Genomic DNA, 21,427 nt, shown 5'->3' on the forward strand with positions numbered 1-21,427 from the left:
TAATACAGGCTATGTTTGGAACTAGACTTAGGTTTAAATATTGTTACTAGATGTACTTTTTAAGGCTCTAACCGGGTACTGTTCTATTTACAGGGGAATATTATAGCCCAGGACAAGCTGATTCCTTTGATCCTACAGCTGTCTATTTTTTTTTTTTTTTTTTTTTAATAAGCAACTATTAACGAAACCTTTGACGTAAGTCATTTATTCATCCAGGGTACCATACAGTAGAGCACCAAATTATGGGGCAGATTATTCACAATATGATCGTTTCTCTTTTACTTATCCGTTTCTTTACCCTTAATCAAGAAACTTACTACTACGTGGCATTTCACACCACTTTATCGGACTGGCCCACAACGTCGACAACATTTTGACAGATACTTTACACAGCTTTAAGCATGAAGAAGTTGCTTATTATTATTAAATTAATCTCTCATCCTTTATACTCTATAAAGGCGATATTTAGGGATATCGTAACCAATTTGTTTCACTGAGCATTTTGTTATTATTGTTTATAGCCAAGATGCTCTGATACTCCACGACACAGCAGCAATATTTTACCTGTTGAGTCTTCATTATTCTTGGGGATCCATTGTTTCTACATATTCAAGGTCAGAACTGTTCACATCTTGTAAGACCTAACATGATCTCCAGCTCCGACTATCTCTGGTCGTTCCCTTTCCAATAGTTGCACTTTTTTGATTGCTTCTAAATCACTGAGTTCACTTAAATTCTGGTGTCATCTGCTCTGCATGCTGCCTTACGATTCCGGTATCTATTCCTACTTTACCTGAGGTTTCTAATCAAAGGTTTTGTCCTTTCGGACCTTTTCACTTTTACAAAGGGGATTATTATGACTTTTGCATCCATTCCGTTATATCACAGTTCATATTGTAAAATAGGTGTTCACATCACCTCAGAACTTTTTTCTTGGTCTTATTCTTCTCTCAAGTTGTGAGCACCCTTTTCTGGAATCGGTACTGGGCTGACAATAGGTACCTAACAGTCCATATGTTGCATAAGATATATATTTATGCATGTTATACTGTTACTACAGCCTTGAAACAGTTACGGATGTAACAAAACATGTGTCGGCTGTTATGTTTCTCCATCGCCAAGAATCGGACTATCACCAATATACAGAAGAACAACTTACTGTTTAACACTTGTAATCAATGTATGAATGTCTTACCTTGAAGAATGTCTAGCCCATGTATACAGTGTGTCATTTTAAAAACATTGTAAATGTAAAACACTGTGAACTAACTAAGAATGTACAAAATAATAAATCCGAGACAATTCCAGTACAACCAAACTATCGATGTCTCCTGTGATTTGAGCATCTAAAAATGTCTGCAAAATTCTTGCTTTAAATTGAATAAAGAATGAAGCGTTAAATATTGGGAGTGCCGGCGTTCAATCATCTTGTAAAGTTATATCACGACGATCTGGTTCAGATAACTGTGCACTAACACCCAAGGTAGTGGGATGTTCTGTTACACTGAATGGCACCAAGACTTATTTTCCAACTACCAATTGAATTAGTACTATGCTGCCCACACTAATTTATCTCTCTTACTGATGTGCGACCTCTCTTCCCACCACTACCCCCGCTAGCATTGTATAGTCTTCTTATTGTATTGGTCTTTTGTGTCATTCATATTTATTTCTGCACAATACATCATACAGCATGGGGCAGTGGTTCTGGCCACTTCATCCACTGATAACTTCACTTTGAGTGACTGTATTCTACTCTTTCACAAGGAGCACAGCCCCAGATAAAGTAATTCCCTTCTGTGTCAGTGACTGCTATGGCAATGCATGCCTTTTGAGACTAAACAATGTTTGAGCTTTTAGCCAATGTTATCTTTTATATTGGTCAGAGCCCGAAGTTTCCCCAACTATAAAGTTTTACAAAAACCATGATAAAACAAAACAAACAATGACAATGCTAAAGGGCTGACAGCTAAGCCAGATCTATTGACTTTACTTCGTTCACAGATTGGTAAATCTCCTTTACAATAAGTTTAGACTTGTACAATGTAGCAGTCAATCAAAAGAGATTTATTCAGATATACAATTAAAAAAAAAATCTATACAATTTTAATACGATGAAAAGGCATATCAAAAGGTCAGGGGTAATGATTCAGGCTGGTATCTAATTATTAGAACTTTTTTAAGGCTTCCAAAGCTAGCCAAAAGGGGAACTCACAGATCATGTTTTAATTTTTTTGTTCAACGCTAATAAGGAAGGCATATCCAACTATAGGTAAATTCACAGAGTGACCTATTCATATAAGCATTTTGAAGTAGATAATGTACTGATCTTTTAGTATTCTTTTACATACCATTAAATGCCTTTGTGAATAGCCCCAAAACATTTAACATATGAAGGAAATGCGAATATTCAGGGAATATACATAAACAGAACAGATAGAAAGGGATGTGCCCTGTTTGCGCTTTTACAAATAGGGAGTGGGACGTGTTGATGGCGAATCACAAAGGTATTCAAGAGTATATTAAATAGTACTCCTGCAGTAACACTTCCCTACTTAAATGCTTTTGTGAATAGATCAATGCATTTTAAAACAAACATGGTCATTAGTGATTTCAGAAATGTTATTTGATATATTGTGATGAGTTAACTGTTATATAGCTTAAATCTGTCAAGTCCCTCACTGTTTGTACTATAATGATTACTATTTTACAGAGCTGAATACCGGCCAGATCCAAGAAGCAATTGGCGAGGCTGTGAATGGAATAGTAAAGCATTTCCACAAACCAGAGAAGGAGGTGAGGATTACATCTACTAGATGTAGCCAATGAGTAGCCTTCTTGCACTTAGTAATGTCCTTTGCACCATTTGATTGCATGTAATAAGCAAACTCAGTCCTTCATTGCTATAGCAGGTCAAAATAGTTACGTCTGTTCTAACATGCAGAACTGTTTAGTAAATATCTGTTTGCTGGCAAAGTTGCAATGCAGTGATGAAAGTTCACGTTTTTAATGACGTTTTCTACTGCTGGTTTTAGCATTTAAATTGAACAGCAAGTGATAAGCGCCATCACTCATTTTATCAATCTTGAAAGAATGATAGGCTGGATTGGCCCTATAGTGGGATTCCACTCATGACTTACAGATTCTTCACAAATCTCACAGTGGTAGCTTCATTCTGCTAACTGAAAGTGATTCTACTGTACACAACCTGTCACAACAAACATAATATTCAACACGTATGTCAAAAACTCTGACAAGTCAAAGAACAAATTAATACACTCAAGGCCAATGAAACATACAGACACGGGTAACAATCACAAAGCAACAAAAGCAAAGTGTGCCAACAGCCATAGAAATAGGAGAGCATCTTCGTCACAGAGTTTAGGATGGTGCGGGCCTGAAATTCTCCAATGATCACCTGGTGTTCCTAACTAGTGGCATCATTTAGAGTCACTGTAGATTCATCACATTATCTCCCAATGAAATATATTTTTTTACCCAGCAGTGAGTGTTTTTAGGTCTCTCCTAGCGTTGCAGCGCGCATGCGCTACTCTCTCTGCGAGGTCTTCTTGGAATCAATACGGTTTCAGAAGTTGAATTTGGGCTCCGTCCCTAATTTCCATTGGCGTGCGTCATTTGGCATCATTAATTATGCTAAACAGAGTGTTATGATTGTACCAGAGGCTTTTTAGTCCCTCCTGGTTACCACCCTTTCCTCTTTTGGCCCCGCCCACCCGGACTGGATCTTTTACTGGCGGCGTGAGCCAGTGGGTTTTATAATTACTGTTGGCACTTTTTTCTTTACCATTGCTTGCGTATAGGTTGTGCGTTTACTATTGTGTGACGTTTAGCTAAAAATGTTTTTTGAGCGTTAACTTATGTGGCTTTGTCATAACTATTGTGTAGCGTTTAACTTTTTTTAATTATACGATCCGATTGGGGCTTGGGCTGATATGTACACACAGAAGTCAAGGACACGCACGAGGCTTGGAGCTTGTGCCGATTGTTATGTGGGTTGGCTTTGCCAGAATTGAAACCCGCGACACCACTGTTCTTTAGCATGAATAAACGCGTCCTCGAGTTTTCTAACTCGCTAGCCACCCTTTCCTTTTGTTCTGCACATTTTGTGTGCAAGTGTGCTCCAAACCATTCGTGCCTCAAGGCTGCTCCGGAGAGCCCAGTGCGCCCGCTGGCGGTAATTGCTGCCTGCCTGCCTCGTCTCCGCTGTGCTGTGTCGGCTTTCTGACTCTTGGAGTTTGAAAATTCTGTGTCATTTTTCAAGTATCGGAGCACCATTATATTTAATGTTTTTAGGTTTAAAGCATTTTTTATTAAGACAAAACATAGGAGGTAAGGAAACATGGGGGGTAGGGTTACATACATTCAGGTGATGAGCTGAGCATAAATCTACGAGTGCAATGGTGGGCAAAGCTACTGCAAAAGGAAGAAAAATAATGGCAAAATGATAAAAGCTGAATACAGTCGACACTATTCAGCAGACTAGAAAAAGAAAGGCAATAATGCAATAAACCAACCCCACCAACCCCCAGAACCCCTCCCTCCAACACCCCAACTCGCCCCAACCCCCACCCACCTCCCCCCCATCCAATACTCAGCTATAACGCAACCTGCCCGCCCGCCACACCCCCCTCCCCGTGAGCCCAGATCTTGTGTCCCTTTAGTCAGGTGAAAGCACCGGTGGTGTTAATCTTAGAAGTCTGAGGTACCTCGGGCAGGTGAGTTCCCTAAATTCTGTAGTTAAAAGCGCGTGAAAAGGTTGCCATAGCTCATCAAATTGGTCCACTTCCCCCGCCACCATAAGCGATAGTTTCTCCATACCCAGCACATGCCAAAGCCTGTGCAGCCAACTTGTGATGGAGGGGACCGTGGCAGTACGCCAGTGGATCAAAATGTTCTGAATCGCTGAACCCAGCGCTATCGCAATTTGCCTACCCCTGCGGGACTTCAGCGGGTACATCAGGCCATTCGGAAGGCCCAGCAATACGTACGCCGGGAAGCGTGGCAATTCAGTTTCAAAATGAACATCAATCTCGTCGAGAACATCCCTCCAGTAAGCTTCTAGCAAGGGGCAGTCCCAAAGTATATGTGTAAGGGTCCCCACCCGACCACAACCCCTCCAGCACTCCTTCTCGATATGCCTATTCATCTTGTGTAGCCTCTCCGGGGTATAGTACCAATACGTGGACACATTGGTGAGTGTTTCTGTGAGACCTGTGTGATATGCAGAGTGTCTCGCTCGATGCGCAATTTGATCCCATTCTTTATCACTAAGTGTTCTTTCCAGTTCCCTATTCCAGCGTTCCCTGCCCGGGTTATAGAAATGAAACGGAGGGGGCTGCAGGAATTTGTAAAGATCGGTGATTAGCTTAGCGTCAGAGGCGCGGGTCACCAACCACCGCTCGTATGGCGTTATCTGGCGGTCAGCAGAGCCCCGCACCTGAGATTGAAGCGCCCAATGCCTAACCTGCATATATCGCAACCTATCTGACTCAGGCAGTTGGAACTCCTTTTGCAATTGCAGAAAGGGGACCACCACCTCCGGTCCATATATCTGGAAGAGCGCTCGGCAGCCCACCGCCCTCCAGTGGGAGAAAGCGCCTGGTTCCATCCCGGGAGAGAAATCAGGGTTGTCCGCTATCGGTGTAAAAGGCGAAGGGAACGTGGTGAGTTCATGAACCTCGTTAACCGCGTCCCACACCCTCAAGGGGACTCGCGTGACGAAAGAAGCGTAGAGGTTGGGGGGGGCGATGAATCCGGCGCAAGAATGGAACCTCCTGGAGGGTGCGCCCCGCCACCGCCTGGTCTTGAAAGAGCCAGTGCTTGTCGGATTCCCACCTGCTCCACTCCACAAGGTAGCGCAACTGCGCCGCCTGGAAGTATTTCCGGAGGTCCGGGATACCCATGCCCCCCGCCTCTGGGGCCAGCGTGGAAAGAACCCACTTCATCCTCGGCTTGCGGCCTTGCCAGACGAAGCGTGCGATGTCGGCCTGTGTCTGTCTAATCCAGCCCACAGGAGGCTGGAGCGGCAAGGCCCGAAAGAGGTATAGGATCTGGGACAGGACCGTCATCTTGACCGCCGCAATCCTGCCGAGCCAGGACAGCAGGCTTTTACTCCAGCGGCCCAGCTCCTCCTTGATCTTCCTGCTAAGAGAGGCATAATTGGCCGTTACCATCGCTGGCAGCGTGGGTGCTAGCAGAATCCCCAGATACGGCACCAGGGATGATGACCACTGCATGGGGAAGAGCCGCTGCAGATCTTGTCTAGTATCCGCGGCCAGGGACACATCCAAAGCCACCGACTTGGCCATGTTCATCTTAAAACCAGCCACTTTCGAAAAAGCGTCTAGTTCCTGAATACAAGCGGGGAGGGCCCGTCTAGGATCATCCAAGGTCAACAGGACGTCGTCCGCATAAAGACTGACCGTGTGGATATACCGCCCCATCTTGATCCCAACCGCATCCGGGTTCCGGCGAATTCTCTGAGCAAACGGCTCCATATAGAGAGCAAAGAGGAGTGGGGAAAGCGGGCATCCCTGCCTAGTGCCCCGTTCGATCGCAAAACTGCGGGAGCTGCACCCATTAACCCTCACCGTCGCCGAAGGGTACTTGTAGCAATTGAAGACCATCGAGCAGAATTTGTCTCCAACACCCAGTTTCCGGAGCACCTGCTCGAGATAAGGCCAGTGAACCCGATCGAATGCCTTCTCGGCATCCACCGATAGCAACATCCTTTCACCCGGGATCCGCGAAGCTTTCTCCAAAATGTGTGCTACCCTCTTAGTGTTATCGACGGTTTGTCTGCCAGGCACAAAGCCAGCTTGATCAGCCTCAACCAGGCCCGGCAGATGCAGGGCCAGCCTAGATGCCAGAATCCCTATATACAGCTTAAAGTCGACATTCAGGAGCGAGATAGGCCTGTATGAGCCGCAGAGGGCCCGGTCTTTCCCAGGTTTCGGGATCACTGAGACCGTTGCTTTTAACAGGTCCGGCGGGATGGCTCCCGGATCGGAAAAGGAGTTAAACAGGCGGGTGAGAATAGGGGCCACGACCGGCAAAAGGTTTTATAAAACAAGGACGTGTAACCGTCCGGGCCTGGAGCCTTCCCGTGTTTGAGCCTGGCTATCGCTGATATCACCTCCTCCACGTGGATGTTACGTTCGAGGTCTTCCGCCTGTGCAGGGTCCAGCGCCGGAAGGGCTACTGACTCCAAATATTCCGTGGCATCCTGTGACGAGGGGGGTTCCCCCGCGTAGAGCGTTTCATAAAAACTACAGAACGTTTCTGCCACCGCGGCGTCATCAGAGACCGCCACCCCGTCAGCGCCGAGCAGTTCCTTCACCACGTTACGTTGGTGCGCGATACGGAGCCTATTTGCCAAGAGTTTGCCACACCTATCCCCACCCGTGTAAAACGCATGTTTTAGACGCAGCGCCGCGTATTCTGCCCTATCCATGTCCAATGCCGACAGGAGCTTCCTGGCAGCCTTCAACTGCCTCCACACCCTAGGAGCTCCGGTGCGGCGATGGACCTGTTCCAATTCCCGGACCTGGGAAGTTAGCTCTTCCCTCTTGCGCTGTCTCTCCCTGTTTTCAGCTGAGGAGATGGAAATGAACTCCCCCCTAAGAACCGCCTTCAGCGCCGCCCACTGTGTCGCTGGCGAGGTGTCCGAGTTATCATTGTGTGCCTGGTAGTCCCGGATCGCTTCCTCAATATGCTTCACAACCGTTTTTTTGTGCAGGAGGGTGTCCCTAAGGCGCCACACCCCCCGAGAGGGGGAGGGCGCCGGCAGCGCAAAGGCGCCCACGACCGGCGCATGATCAGACAGTGACAGGACCCCAATGTCCGCCGCTGTAGCAGCAGCACGCATCGGTCCACTAACCAATAAGTAGTCCAACCGTGCGTAGGTCCGGTGCGCATGTGAATAATAGGAATAGTCCCTATCCGTGGGGTGGAGCGTGGCCAAATATCATGCAGATCCATGTCAGTGATTCGGGCCTTCCCGGCCTGTGAAAGTTCCCCAGTCTGCGGGTATCGCTGCGCTGACCTATCGAGTGTAGAATCAAAAACTATATTCAAATCGCCCCCTAGAATGACATGTCGATCAGGAGAGGCAGTCACGTCCACCAGCACTGAGTCCAGAAAGCGCTCTTGGTGGTCATTTGGGCTATATACTGAGCCAATAGTGAACGTTGTGTCCCCCAGCCGGAGGCGGTACGCCAATAGCCTCCCCTTCTGTTCCGCAAATTTGTACAACACCTCTCCCCTGAAGGAACTCGCTAGCAGAATGGCCACCCCCGCAGTCTTAGAAGCAGCAGAGGAGAAAAACTGAGTTGGGAATTTATTAGAGCGCATCCTGTGACAATCCCGTGATAGTAAATGGGTTTCTTGCAGGAGGCATATATCTGCCTGTGTCCCCTCCAGCAGAGACAGGATCGCCCTTCGCTTCACAGGGTTATTCAGACCCTTAACATTAAGGGTCACTACCTTTAGGGCAAGCAAAATAGAGCCAAGCAATAACATTTGAGACATTGGACGGTACCCTTTCAACCCCAAAACAACTCCCAACCCCAACCAAAACAGACCCATGGCAACTAGCCAATTCCCCACCCACGCTCAAACAACCCATTGTCCCAGTCATGTCCCAAAACGGACAAGTCTGTGGAAAGTACAAAAAGTGGACGTCCGGACACTCGTCCTCCCCGTCTCCCCCCCTACCCTCCCTCCAACCCCCAAACCTGGCATTGAAGAAGCTATGTCCATCTCCCCCCGGAGTGAGTCTATGCCGTCATGGCGACACCGTTCGTGGCGGCCGAGTCCCTGGCCGCTTCTCTCAGGGCGCTGGCCATGTCCGCCCTGATAGTGGGTGAGTCCGGCCGTCCAGCGCTCGCCGTCGATCTCCTCCTCGCCGACCGCCGTCGTCCTCCTCGATCAGAACGCCTCCAGCCCGGTGTCGTGTTGCCCTCTTCCGCGGCGGTGAGACCTAGGACACCACAGACATCTTGCAAGGAACGCAGCTGGTGTAGCACTCCGTTCCAGCGAAATATCAGGCGAAAGGGATGTCTCCAAGAGTACGGCGTCTCATTCTCTCGCAGGAAATCCGTTGCGATTTTGAAGGACCTGCGCTTCTGTAGGGTGATAGCAGAGAGGTCCTGAAACAAAGCCACAGGCCGTTCGCGGAAGGTCAATGGCTGTTTCCTGCGGGCTTCAGCCATGATGCGTTCCTTCACCGGGAAATCCGGGAGGTAGGCCAAGATATCTGGTGGAGGTGCCGTCGCCTGTCGCTGTCGCCCGACTCTGTGGGCCCTGTCGATTCGGATCGGGAAGTCCGCGGGCTCTCCCAGGATCTCCCTGAACAAGTCCTTCAGGTAGCCTGTCAAGTCTGTCCCTTCATCCGTGGACGGCACACCTCGGACCCGAATGTTATTCCTTCTCGACCTGTTCTCCAGGTCCTCGTTGTGTGCCTGGAGTTCGACATGTTGCTCTCGGAGACGGAGAACGTCTTGCTGCAAATGGACAATCTCTTCGTCCCGCCGTTGAGCCGCTGCCTCCACCGTCTCCATCCGCTCACCTAGGCCCTCCACCTCTCTACGGACCTCACGCACTTCGCTGGCCACCTCCTGCTTCAGCGTCTGAAAGTCGGCCTTAAGCGAATTGAATAGTTCCTCCATGAAGGACCTCGTGACGGGGGGCTCTCCCCCGGTCGGGTCTGCTGCGGCTTTAGAAGAGCTTGGGGACGGTTGCGCCCTGTCTCGCTGTTGCTGGGCTCTGCTGAGCATGTCCGGCAGGGTGCGGTCCCCCTTCCTCGATCCTCGGTTCCCCGACATTCGTGCCCTGTAGGCTGTCGGACTCCACACAGTCAGTTATGCGATCCCAGGCCACTAGCAGTAGGCATCAGCGTCGATGAGTCTCCAACGTCTGGCAGAGCGCCGCCGGGGGGGAACGCCCGTTGAAGTAGGGACACCAAGGGTCGTGCTCCACCGAGGACAAAATGGCGGGCCAGGCCTGTCGCAGGGGGCAAACCGTATCCCAACCAGAGTTCGAACGTTGACTACCACAGGGGGGACCTAGACCGCAGCGTTCCTCAGGGATAAAGAGCTATGCAGGGCTATGCAGTGCCAGGGGTGTAGGAGCCGTTCCCAGGCGACACTGTCGGAGGGCTTCGTCACCGTCGTCGTGAAGACAAGATGGCGGATGGGCGTAGCCGGGTAGACAAGTCGAGCCCGGTGGCACCGTCAAGGCTACGCCAAGAGGCAGTTTCACGGAATGAGTCCCTTCCAGGGCCGACGAGCCTAATAAGGGAAATAGTTGACCTGGCCCCAGATCCTGAGCACTGTCATAAACTGGCGATGGGGCCGGGGCTCACACAATGTAGGAAGCCACCGTTGCTGAGCCAAATGCCTCCACGATCAGACAATAGGCTTCTCCCTTCTCGACAGCTCGCAGTAGTTATCCATCCGGCGTACCACACCAGGCACAGTCTGGTGCGAGTATGCAAGCGAACTCCGCGCCAGGCCACCAGACATCGGCATCAGGGTCCACTCAAGCCTCCCGGCCAGCGCTCCGCACCGCTCCGCCTCTGTGGCGCTCCGCAGTTAGATTATCGGTCTCTAAGCGTGCCTCCGCCGGAGCGATCGGGACCAAAGTTGCACCAAAATGTGCCCCAGGATCTCCGCCACCTTTCCCTCGGCCGCCAAGCTTCAGCGGGGGGAGAGAAGCTGACGAAAAAGGGCTCGGGCTTAGTCGGGCCGGGGGAGCTGCGGGAAGAAGCATCTGCTCACCCCGCCATCTTGGCCACGCCCCTATTTAATGTTTTTAATAAGCAGCGAGGCACGTACATCATGCTGCGCTGCTTACTTAAAACATAAAGTATTGAAAAAATCACTTTAACGCGCCGCGCCTTTCTTTTACACGGCACCGCTCACCAAACTCCTTTTGGGCTCTCTGCAAGCCCCGCCTCACCCCACTCCAAACAAAGGCGCGGCTCGACAAACTCTACTTTTTAAAAAATTCTTTTTTTTTTTTTAAGTATAAAATATTGAGAAAAAAAGTTTGGTGAGCCGCGCCTTTATTTTATTTCTTTAGCAGGCGATTGGGATGGGACATGAGAGAAGCGTGAGCAGGGTGGGAATGGAGGGGGCTCGGAAGGGGAGGGAAGGGCTGGATCGGCGCAGAAGACATGAGTAGTTACTTCATGGGGAATGCATTATGCTGCTTCAGTTATATTTTTGCACTCAGTCACACACGTTTTTAAATGATCAATGTATACCGCTTATTATTGTGTGTCTGCGGGTGCTGCACCAACAGTGGTTTTGGCGCGTGATACTCTTATTTTTGTAATATTTTATGCTTTCTGTTTCTATCCAAGCAAACACAAGAAACTGCCTCTTTACCAATACCACTTAGTTTAGTTACTTACTGCCTTGTCCTTTATTTCTCTGCAGTAGGAGAGAGTGTGTTTGTGTTTAAACAAAATGTGCACTTGTCAAGGAAGGCCAAAAATCCCTAGACACAAATAGAATGCAGTGTGATTCCGTTTAGTTTTTAAAGAGAAATCTGCATATTTAAATTAATTGAACACATCATGGACGGTGTCTGTCATCTATAACGTCCGTATCCTTTCTCCCCTCCCCCCCTCCATGCAGCTCTTGGGTGGGCAAAACAGCGCTCGGAGTCATGTGTTTAAATAATTGAGGTATTCAGGTTATTTATAGCTGTTTTGATAACCCCAAATATGCCCCCCTCATTTCTCTCCCCCTCAAAAAGTTGTCCTATAGCTGCACCGGCCTTGTGAAGTGCCTGTCGGTTTGCCGCACTGCAATGAAGGGGCCTCTCTGCTCTCCAACTTGCTTTATGTTTTGCTTACGAATAAGGTTGACTATTGCTCTGCAGCTGTGGAGCCCCCGTATTCTGCCCCTGCTTTCAGGTATAGTTGACATAGGATAGCTTTGTGTGAGTAGACCAGACCTCTGCGCCATGAATGGATCTGATCTGTTCGATATCCTGTTGTCTTGAAGTGATCTTTCCCTGCTTCTTTAGCAGGTTTTTTAGGCTGGCCGTTTTTAATTGAGTGTTCGTTAGAAGATCAGCTGGCAGACCCAGTGTCTTTTTGGCTGTCACGAGGTAACTTGCCCAACGACTAGTGTTGTTGTCGAAGACTATTTGTAGTGCTTCCCTTATAGTACCAGGACTTGCCTTAATCACATGATGATGGAATTTTACTATATCTTTTTACATTCTATGTCCATTGCTCTGATATTGAATTCTAGACGAATCAGTGTGCGCCTTGTCGAATATGGGAGCTTGAAAACCTTTCTGAAGGCCATGATGTGCAAGCGCTCCAATTTGTCGGGCAGCAATCCAGGGAAAGCAAGATGGCCATAACTCAATGTTGGAATTAACTTTGCTTGCATTAATCGTCTAATGCCCTCCGTTGAATGGCTTAGAAGCTTATGATATAATCTACATAGGGCATGTGTGACCTTGGCTGCTTTTGCCTCCAGTGCTTTGGCATGTAGTGTTGTTCTACCAGTGTCTGAGAATTTTACTTCGAGATAAGTATACTTATTGGCAGTGGCAATTCTTAACAGGCCGAGATGCCAGCCCAGTAGTGATTCTTTGGGTTTATGGCCAAAACCAGCACTTTGGTTTTAGTTGCATTGGCTTGGAGTTTGTTTTCCTTATTATTAAGGTGTAGTGTGTCCAATGCCCTTTTCATTCCTATTCTAGTTTGGTCTAATGGAACAAGGTCATCCGCATAGTGCATAATTGGTAGTCTGAGATGGCCCAGTTTGGGTGTAAAAATGTTGGTTTTTAGAAGTGCGACTCCCAGGTCCGCAGTATATAAGTTAAACAGTGTAGGTGCGATCACACAACCCTGGTTTGGCCCCTTGTTCGTGTAGACCTTGGCTGTTGCAAATGTCTGTGTGAGCTTGGTGCAGACCCAAGTGCCGGTATGGAGTGACATAATGGCCGCCAGGAGTTTCCTCGGTATACCCCACTTTGCAAGTTTTGCCCACAGTATGTTACGGTCGATGCCATCGAAAGCGGCACTATATACGACAAAGCATGCATATAGTGGAGGGGTGGCGACCTCTGTGGCCTTTGGTGCCAGATATGATAGTGCAATGGCATTATCCATTGTCGATTAATTCGGCAGAAATCTTGTCTGATATTGTGGTATGATTTGATTATTTATTATCCATGCCTCTAACTCTTTCAAGAGCACTTTTGCATATGCCTTCCCGTCAACGTCTAATAATGCGATCAGTCTATAGTTCTCCGGCTGTGGGTATACACGACAGGAGGTAAAGGATGTCTGAGCAATTTAAGATGTCTCCCGGGCCTCTTGTCTCAAATTCCGGGGTGAGGATCACTCTATGCTCCGTGTCTACCAGATGTCCCTCGCCCGAGTTATTGCCCTCAAACTCATTACTCTGCCCATCGTGCGTGGTTATTTGATCTGGAATCCCTATTTGCCCATTATTCCAGCCAGCCAGCTTTCCCATCTGGTTTATTTTTAAGAGGTTGCTCGCGAGTCTTGACCCTTTGGTCGTCCGGTGGTGTCTTCCATGCTAATGTGAATTGTGAAGATGCTATGTTTTGGCCTTTGCATTGTGATTCCGTTGCTGGTGAATGTGCCTTCAACAAGCAAGGTTCCTGCATAAATTCCATGGCGGAGAGTGCAGTGTTGAAGAGTAGAGTATTGTAGAGTGCAGTGGTGTACAGTAGAGTTGCGTAGACAGCAGTAGCATAGAGTACAGTGGTGCAGAGTGGAACAGAGTGGTGTACCATGCAGTGATGAATAGTGCAATGGTGTAGATTAGAGTGGTGTACAGTGCACTGGCATAGAGTGCATTGGCATAGAGTAGAATGTGGCAGGGGGAGTATAGTGGCGTACAATGCATTGGTGTCAGAGTCCATTGGCTTAGAGTGCCTTGGTTTTGAGTAAAGTGGTGTACACTGCAGTGGCGTAGAGGGGAGTGGTGCAGAGTGGACTGGCGCAGAGTACATTGCATCAGTGTCGGTGTGCCTGAAAGACCCTGGGCTAGGCTGTCCGTGGAAAACCTGTCACGCAGCCTGGAGGCCTTGTGCCCCTCACTAGCGAAGGACCCAGTCCTGGCGGAAGCAGACTTCTGCAGATGGATGTCTAATACACTCAACTCTGTTGTCCCCTTAAGATCGGCAGGAAGGAGGGAGAAAAGATTGTGCTCCGCTTCGTGGTACACGCCAGAGCTGAGGGCTATGCGGAGGGCCTGTAAAAAACTAGAACGTGCCCGGAGGAAGAATTGGGAAGTAGCTTGTAAGACCGAATACCGATTGACGATAAGGAACTACAAGCTCACCATCCGCTGCGCCAAAACTCAATTCTTGGAGGAGAGAATCAGCAATGCCTCCAACTCCTCCAGAGAAACATTTCTAGTGGTCAAGGAGCTACGGAGGGTCCCTACACCACCTGCCTCCACAGATAACCTGGAAGAAAAATGCAATGATCTAGCAGAGTACTTCAACCCTAAAATTGAAAAAATCTTGATTACCCTGCCCCAAATTAACATAGGAGCTGAGCCCTTCGAGGAAGAGAGAAGACCCCTGAAGACCCTGGAGTCTCTTGGACCAGTCTCTGAGGACGAAGTCCTTAAGTTCTTGGTGTCTGTTAAGAGTGGCTCTCCCCGGGACGTAGTCCCCATGAGGATTCTCAAACTGGTTGCCCCTTCACTGAGGTAATGAATGCCTCGCTGGGTGCCGGTGTGGTGCCACCCAATTGGAAGGGTGCAATATTAAAAGCCCTCCTAAAAAAACCTACCCTTGACCCTCTTGACATGGAAAACTACAGGCCCATCTCGCTACTTCCGGGACTCAGTAAAATCACGGAAAAATTGGTTAACCTCCAGCTATCCAACTTCCTTGAGTCCAACGGTGTACTGAGAAGTTCTCAAACAGGCTTTCGCCCGGGTCAAGGCACTGACACCGCCTTGCTGGCAGTCGCGGAAGAGGCACGTTGCATTTTGGATTCAGGAGGATCAGTGGCAGTGATCCTCCTGGACCTTAGTGCAGCGTTTGACACTGTTAACCATCAAGTGTTACTTCAACGGCTGTCAGATGCCGGAGTGAGGGGGACGGCGCTGAAATGGCTCAGGTCATTTTTCAGCGACCGGACCTTTCAGGTCTGGGAAGGGGGCGCACGATCGGCAACCACCCACCTCCATTGTGGAGTGCCTCAGGGCTCCTCTTTGAGCCCCACACTATTCAATGTGTACATGGCCCCCTTGGAGGATGTGGTCGCTCCATTTAACATCAAAATCGTGAGCTATGCCGATGACACCCAGCTGGTGTTTGCCCTCTCCCAGGCCACGGAAAATCCCCAGGTGCTACATTCTTGCCTATCCAAAGTCCACACCTGGATGGGGGAATCATCACTAAAGCTGAACGGTTCAAAGACCGAGATGATGCTGATGGGGATGAAAAGTCCCACACTCCCCCAGTCTGCTTGGCCCAGCTGCCTGAGATCCCCTCCCAAACCCAAGGCTGAGATCAAGAGCCTTGGTATTTGGTTGGAGCAAGATCTTGCCTTCAGGAACCAGGTTACCAAATTGGCTGGTGTCTGTTTTGGCCTTCTCCAATCGGTGCGCAAAGTGCTGCCTCTGCTTCCATTTCTATCTCGGAAGCTTTTGATCCAGGGCCTGATTATATCAAGATTAGATTTCAGTAATGCAATCTACCTGGGTGCCCCTGAGATCACTATGAACAAATTACAGCAAGTTCAGAATGCGGCGGGACGAATGCTCTACAACATCCCTATGTCACGATCGGCCAAACCCGCATTGAGGGCGCTGCATTGACTGCCAGTGCGAGAAAGGGTGAAATTTAAATCTCTCTGCCTTGCACATAAAATCTTGCAAGGTAATGGCCCTCCCGCCCTTCAAAAGCTGGTGACCCCGTATAAGGCAAGCAGAACACTACGCTCAGACCAACAACACCTACTTAAGATCCCCAGGGTCAAAAAGGCCCGTTCAGGAGGGAGGAGATTCTCCGTAAAGGTTGCAACCCTCTGGAACTCACTCCCCCTAGGTTTGCGCTCTGAGCCATGCCTTTTGCGTTTTCGTAAACAACTGAAAACGTTTCTCTTTTCTTAAGCCGCCGTGCCTCTCACTCTCTTAAATTGTTACTCTGTTTGGTTAAGCGCTGGGATGCTCTAGGGTAACCACGCGCTATACAAAACTGTTTTAATAATAATAATAATAATAATAATAATAATAGAGTAGAATGTGGCAGGGGGAGTATAGTGCGTACAATGCATTGGTGTCAGAGTCCATTGGCTTAGAGTGCCTTGGTTTTGAGTAAAGTGGTGTACACTGCAGTGGCGTAGAGGGGAGTGGTGCAGAGTGGACTGGCGCAGAGTACATTCTAGTGGTGCAGAGTCCAGTGGTGCAGAGTAGATTGTTTCAGAGTAGAGTGGAGTGGAGTGGGGCAAGGTAGAGTGGCGTGGAGTGCAGTGTCATAGAGTGTAGTGATGCAGAATAGTTTAGAGACGTAGAGTGCGGTAGAGTGAAGTGATGCAGAGTAGAGGTGCAGAGAGTTTAATGGTGTGGGGTGCAATGGCGTAGAGTGCAGTAGAGTGGTTTAGAGTGGTGTACAGAGTAGTGGCGTAGAATAAAGTGTTGCACAGTAGAATAGAGTGGCGTAGTACAGTGATGTAGAGTGCAGTAGAGTGTTGCAGAGTAGATTATAATGGAGTAGAGTGCAGTAAAGTAGATTGACGTAGACTGCAGTGACATAGAGTGCACTGGTTTTGAGTAAAGTGGTGTAGAGTGCATTTGTGTAGAGTAAAGTGGTGTACAGTGCAGTTATTTATTGTAGAGTGGTGTACAGTGCAATGGCGTAAAGTGGTACAGAGTGCCGTGCAGTGTATATTGCAGTGGTGTAGAGTGGAGTGGCACAGAGTGGAGTAGGGTGGCATAGAGTGCAGGGTTGCATAGAGTGCACTTTTGTTGGATGCATTGGCTTACAGTAGATTATAGTGTCATAGAGTGGACTGGCCTAGAGTGTAGTACCATAAAGTGCAGTGGCATAGAGTAGAGCGGCTTAAAGTATATTGTCATAGAGTGCAGTGATGCACAGTAGAATAGAGTGGCGTAGAACACTATGGGGTGGAGTAGTTTGGCATTGAGTGCAGAGACATAGAGTACATTGGTTTTGAGTAAAGTGGTGTAGAGTGCATTGGCGTAGAGTGAAGCATTTTACAGTAGAGAGGAGTAGAGTGGTACACCGTAGAATGCTGTAGAGTGGAGTGGTGCAGCATAGAATGCAGTGGGTAGAGTGGAGTTCCGCAGAGTGAAGTAAGTTGGCATAGAGTGCAGTGACATAGATTGTTCAGAGAGAGTATACTGGTGTACTGTGGAGTTCTGCAGGGTAAAGCACAGTAGTGTAGAGTAGAGTGGTGTATAGTGCAGTGGCGTAGAGTAGAGTGGTATAGAGTGCAGTGTTGTAGGATGCAGTGGTGCATAGTGGATTAGAGTGGCTTAGAGTGGATTGGGCCAGAGTGAAGTGATGCAGGGTAGTGTGGTGTACAGTGCATTGACATAGAGTGCAGTAGAGGGGCGTAGAGTGGAGTGGAGCAGAGTTGAGTGCAGTAGCGTAGAGTGTAGTAGCATGGTACAGAGTAGAGTGGCATAGAGTTCAGTGGCAGAGAGTGCAGTGTTGCAGAATAGAGTGGAGTGGTGAAGAGTACTGTGGCGTAGAGTGCATTGGCGTAGAATGCAAAGGTGAAGAGTAGAGTGGTGTAGAGTTTAGCGGCGTATTGTATAGTGGTGCAGAGTAAATTGGCATAGTGTGCAGTGGTGTAGAGTGCATTGATTTTGAGTAAAGTGGTGAAGAGTGTATTGGCGCAAAGTGCAGTGTCGTATATTAGAGTAGAGCGTGGTGGCGTAGAGTAGGGTAGCATAAAGTAGATTGTTTCAGAGTAGCGTGAAGTGGGGTAGAGCGGAGTGTTGCAGAGGGAGAGTGCAATGGCATAGAGTGCCAGTGGTTTAAATTAGAGTGGGGTAGAGTGTAGTGGTGCAGAGAAGAATCGAGTGGTGTTGATGGATTGGCATAGAGTGCATTGGCGTAGAGTGGAGTGCCACAAAGTAGAGTGCATTGGCGTAGAGTGTAATGGAGTGGCGTTACATGGAATATGCATATTGTGGTAGCACACTGCCATTACAAACAGCACATATTCAATTGAAATGACTGTTACAGTTGCCCAGACATGCAGGTTAATTGATAAAAGTATACGGCGCACAAGCGATAATGTGTGAAAATGTCATTACCTAGTGTATTGATTTGTTTTGATCATATTAAAATATTTGTTTTTCCCGCACTTCAGAATTTTCACAAAATGTGCTTCATTAGTGCATTCCTAATTCGGGTATGTTCTAAAATATCTGCCCAGTTCATTTACATATATTAAAAATAATTTGTGTGCTACAAAAATAACATCCTACAGCCTTTTGTCTCACATGTGTACCCAGCAGGATTGTCACATAAATCCTCTCACTTTGAAGTCAGAGAAGGAAAAGTAAACACTAAAAGCCTTCTGAAGAGAGAGCCTAACATTTGACATCTGTCTCTGAATTCACAGCAAATGTGACAAGATAAAAACCAGATATAAAGGCCTGTTTACTGAAAGGAGCTCAGGTGGAATAATACAAAGGGCCTGGTAAACAGGCTGTGCTCCACGGAAGGAACAAAATCATGCTGGACAGCCTAAAATAAAATAAAGCCAGTAAAAAGAAAGCAAACATATGCGAGTTACAAACCACAATACCAGTGATAAGAAATGGGCGGAATGCATTACCAGGGAAGCTTTTCGAATGTCCCCAAGATTTCTTTAGCAAACCAGACAGTGCAGGCTTCGACTCATAAAACAAGCAAACAGTAGAAAGTCCAGCAACACACATGACTAACTACTGGTACTGCATAAGCCTCCCATAGAAAATCATGGAAGTAGGGAATTAAAATAAAAACAGATAGGAAATAATGTTAAATAAATAACATTATGTAAAACAGTTACAAATATAAATAAACATAATTCATTTTTTTTTTAAACAATTTTTATTGTACACAGGCTGACAAAAAAAAAGAAAACAATGCATATATATATCCAGGACATGGAAGATATTAAGAAAAAGTTATTAAATATACAAATCAAATACATAAAAAGTAAGAAGTACTGAAGGTTTCATTAATAAAGCCCCGAAAGATCATATACATACAAATTCATAAAACAGCAGGAAAGGAAAAAGTAGCTAGTATATTTCATAATGAGTCAGATAAAGATAAGGCTTGACAAAGTCGTATCACGTCAAACAGCAGGTCCCCCATTTTCTTTCAAATTTGACCAAAGAGCGTCCACCCCTTGTATTTGCTAAGGCAAGTTCCATAGAATATATTTCCATAACTAGAGCCCACCAATCCCAAACAGTAGGTGGATCCGTAGCAATCCAGGCTCTTGCGATAGTTAGTTTAGCACAAGAAATTAATATAGTTGCCAAGGGAGATTAAGGGGTTGGGGAAATATTACAATCTAACAGAATTAAAGAGGCAGAAAACATGGGCAGCCCAATCTTCTTAAATCTGCTTGTATCTTGGACCTTATCCCAAAAGGTCTTAAGCTTGGGGCAAGAGAATAGCATGTGTACTAGATTAGCAGCTACTTCGAGACATTTGGGGCATTTTGTACGATCTGTGAAGTCAGGATTAGGGGACCACTTGGAGATTCTTGCCGGAGTGTAATAGAGCATACATGTTGTTCTAAACTGCTGTAGCATAAGGCTGGAAGATCTAACTAGCTTATTAATATTAGACAACGAGTTCACTATTTGCTTCATGGTGACATTAAGGCCGAGTTGGGCCCCCCATTTTTCCATTAGTTTAGACAGGTCATTTGTTTTATATTTTACGAGTAGCTTATACACATGACTGATTTGGTTTTTTTAGAATATAAACCGGTCCATATGTCACATTCTGTAATATTTCGAATCTTTTTTTTATTAATTAAAAAATCATGAATCTGAAGATACTTATATCTGGCATATTCTGGTAAGTCGTATGTTATTTTAAGTGTACTGAAATCAACAAACCCCTGTGGGCCATATAAATCGGCCAGAATATTAATTCCCTTCTCGGCCCATATGTTATTAGTATTATCGGAAAATACACTTGGAAGACCTGGGTTGCCCCAAAGCGATAGCTTTGGATGGAAAAATTAGGTCCTACTATAAGTCAGTATGTTTTTCCATATCTTTACTATATCCCTAGCCGTCTTGAACCTTACCCTCTTGAAATAGTTAGGGTTGTTTGCTCTAAACAGAAACATGTTTGACTCTTGTTTCAACATAAATTGATGAAAAAAAGTACTTCCCCCTTTTTGAAGTAAAGAACGTAATCGTAAGACAAATGAAGACCAAAAGTACAACTTAAAATCTGGGAAATTGAGCCCTCCCTCGTTCGTGGTGTTTTTCAAGTATTTCAATGATCTTCTTGCTTTTTTTGTAGCCCCAGATAAAGCTATTAAAGATACCATCTAATTGTTGAAAAAAACGATTATTCAGTGCTAACGGGATCGATCGAAATAGGTATAAGAATTTAGGTAATACCTTCATCGTAATAAGATTAATTTTGCCGATAATATTCAGGGGTAACCTATGCCATTTCTTTAAAATTAAAGCCGTGGATTTGATTAATTTGTTGTAATTAATATGATGTATTTCTTGTATTTTGGCCGTAATCTTAACACCAAGATATGTAGCTACCTTGCAGATCTCTGGGGTGGCCGTAGATGGTGAGTAATTGGCAATAACTTGAGTCTTTTGTATATTAAGCCTGTATCCAGACACTTTCCCAAATTCAGTAGCTTCTAATTTAATTCCTCTTAGAGCCTGATTTATATCGTGTGTATAGACGGCAATATCATCAGCGTAAGCGGTCAATTTAGACAATCAGGTTTTGAGAATTGAGAGCCATTAAAAAAGGTTCTAAAGAAAGGGCAAATAAAAGAGGTGACGGAGGGCAGCCTTGGCGTGTGCCACGCAGAATTGAAAAATCTGAGGAAGTTAAACCGTTATAGCTAGTACAGGCAATGGGATTATTATATAAGGCCTGTATACCCCTCAGGAACCTTCCCCTAAACCCTATTTTTGACAGCTCGCTCCAGAGATAGTTCCACCCCACTCGATCAAATGTTTTTTCTGCATCTAATAGGATCATGGCTAATGGGGTGGATTCTATCTCTGCGACGTCAAAAGCCGTAATAGCCTTGTTTACATGTGAGGTGGTATCTCTCCCAAAAATAAAGCCGTGCTGTTGTGTGTTAACTAGTTGGGGCATAACAGGTGCCAGTCTAAGTGCAAGTATTTTAGCAAAAAGTTTA

The 21,427-nt window shown here is 46.7% G+C and overlaps 1 protein-coding gene across 4 annotated transcripts in view; it reads left to right on the top strand.

Annotated features, from left to right (window-relative positions):
* The window catches only part of DENND5A (DENN domain containing 5A), a 341,747-nt gene that overhangs the window by 272,721 nt on the left and 47,599 nt on the right, over positions 1-21,427 (top strand). For all 4 annotated transcript variants that reach the window (XM_086955975.1, XM_086955974.1, XM_086955976.1 and 1 more), the window contains one exon: positions 2,714-2,796. In XM_086955975.1, coding sequence (XP_086812101.1) covers positions 2,714-2,796 — 83 coding nt within the window. The remainder of the gene's footprint in view (positions 1-2,713; positions 2,797-21,427) is intronic.

This window comes from Lissotriton vulgaris, chromosome 2_1 (genome assembly GCF_964263255.1).
Source record: "Lissotriton vulgaris chromosome 2_1, aLisVul1.2, whole genome shotgun sequence".
NCBI lineage: Eukaryota > Metazoa > Chordata > Amphibia > Caudata > Salamandridae > Lissotriton > Lissotriton vulgaris.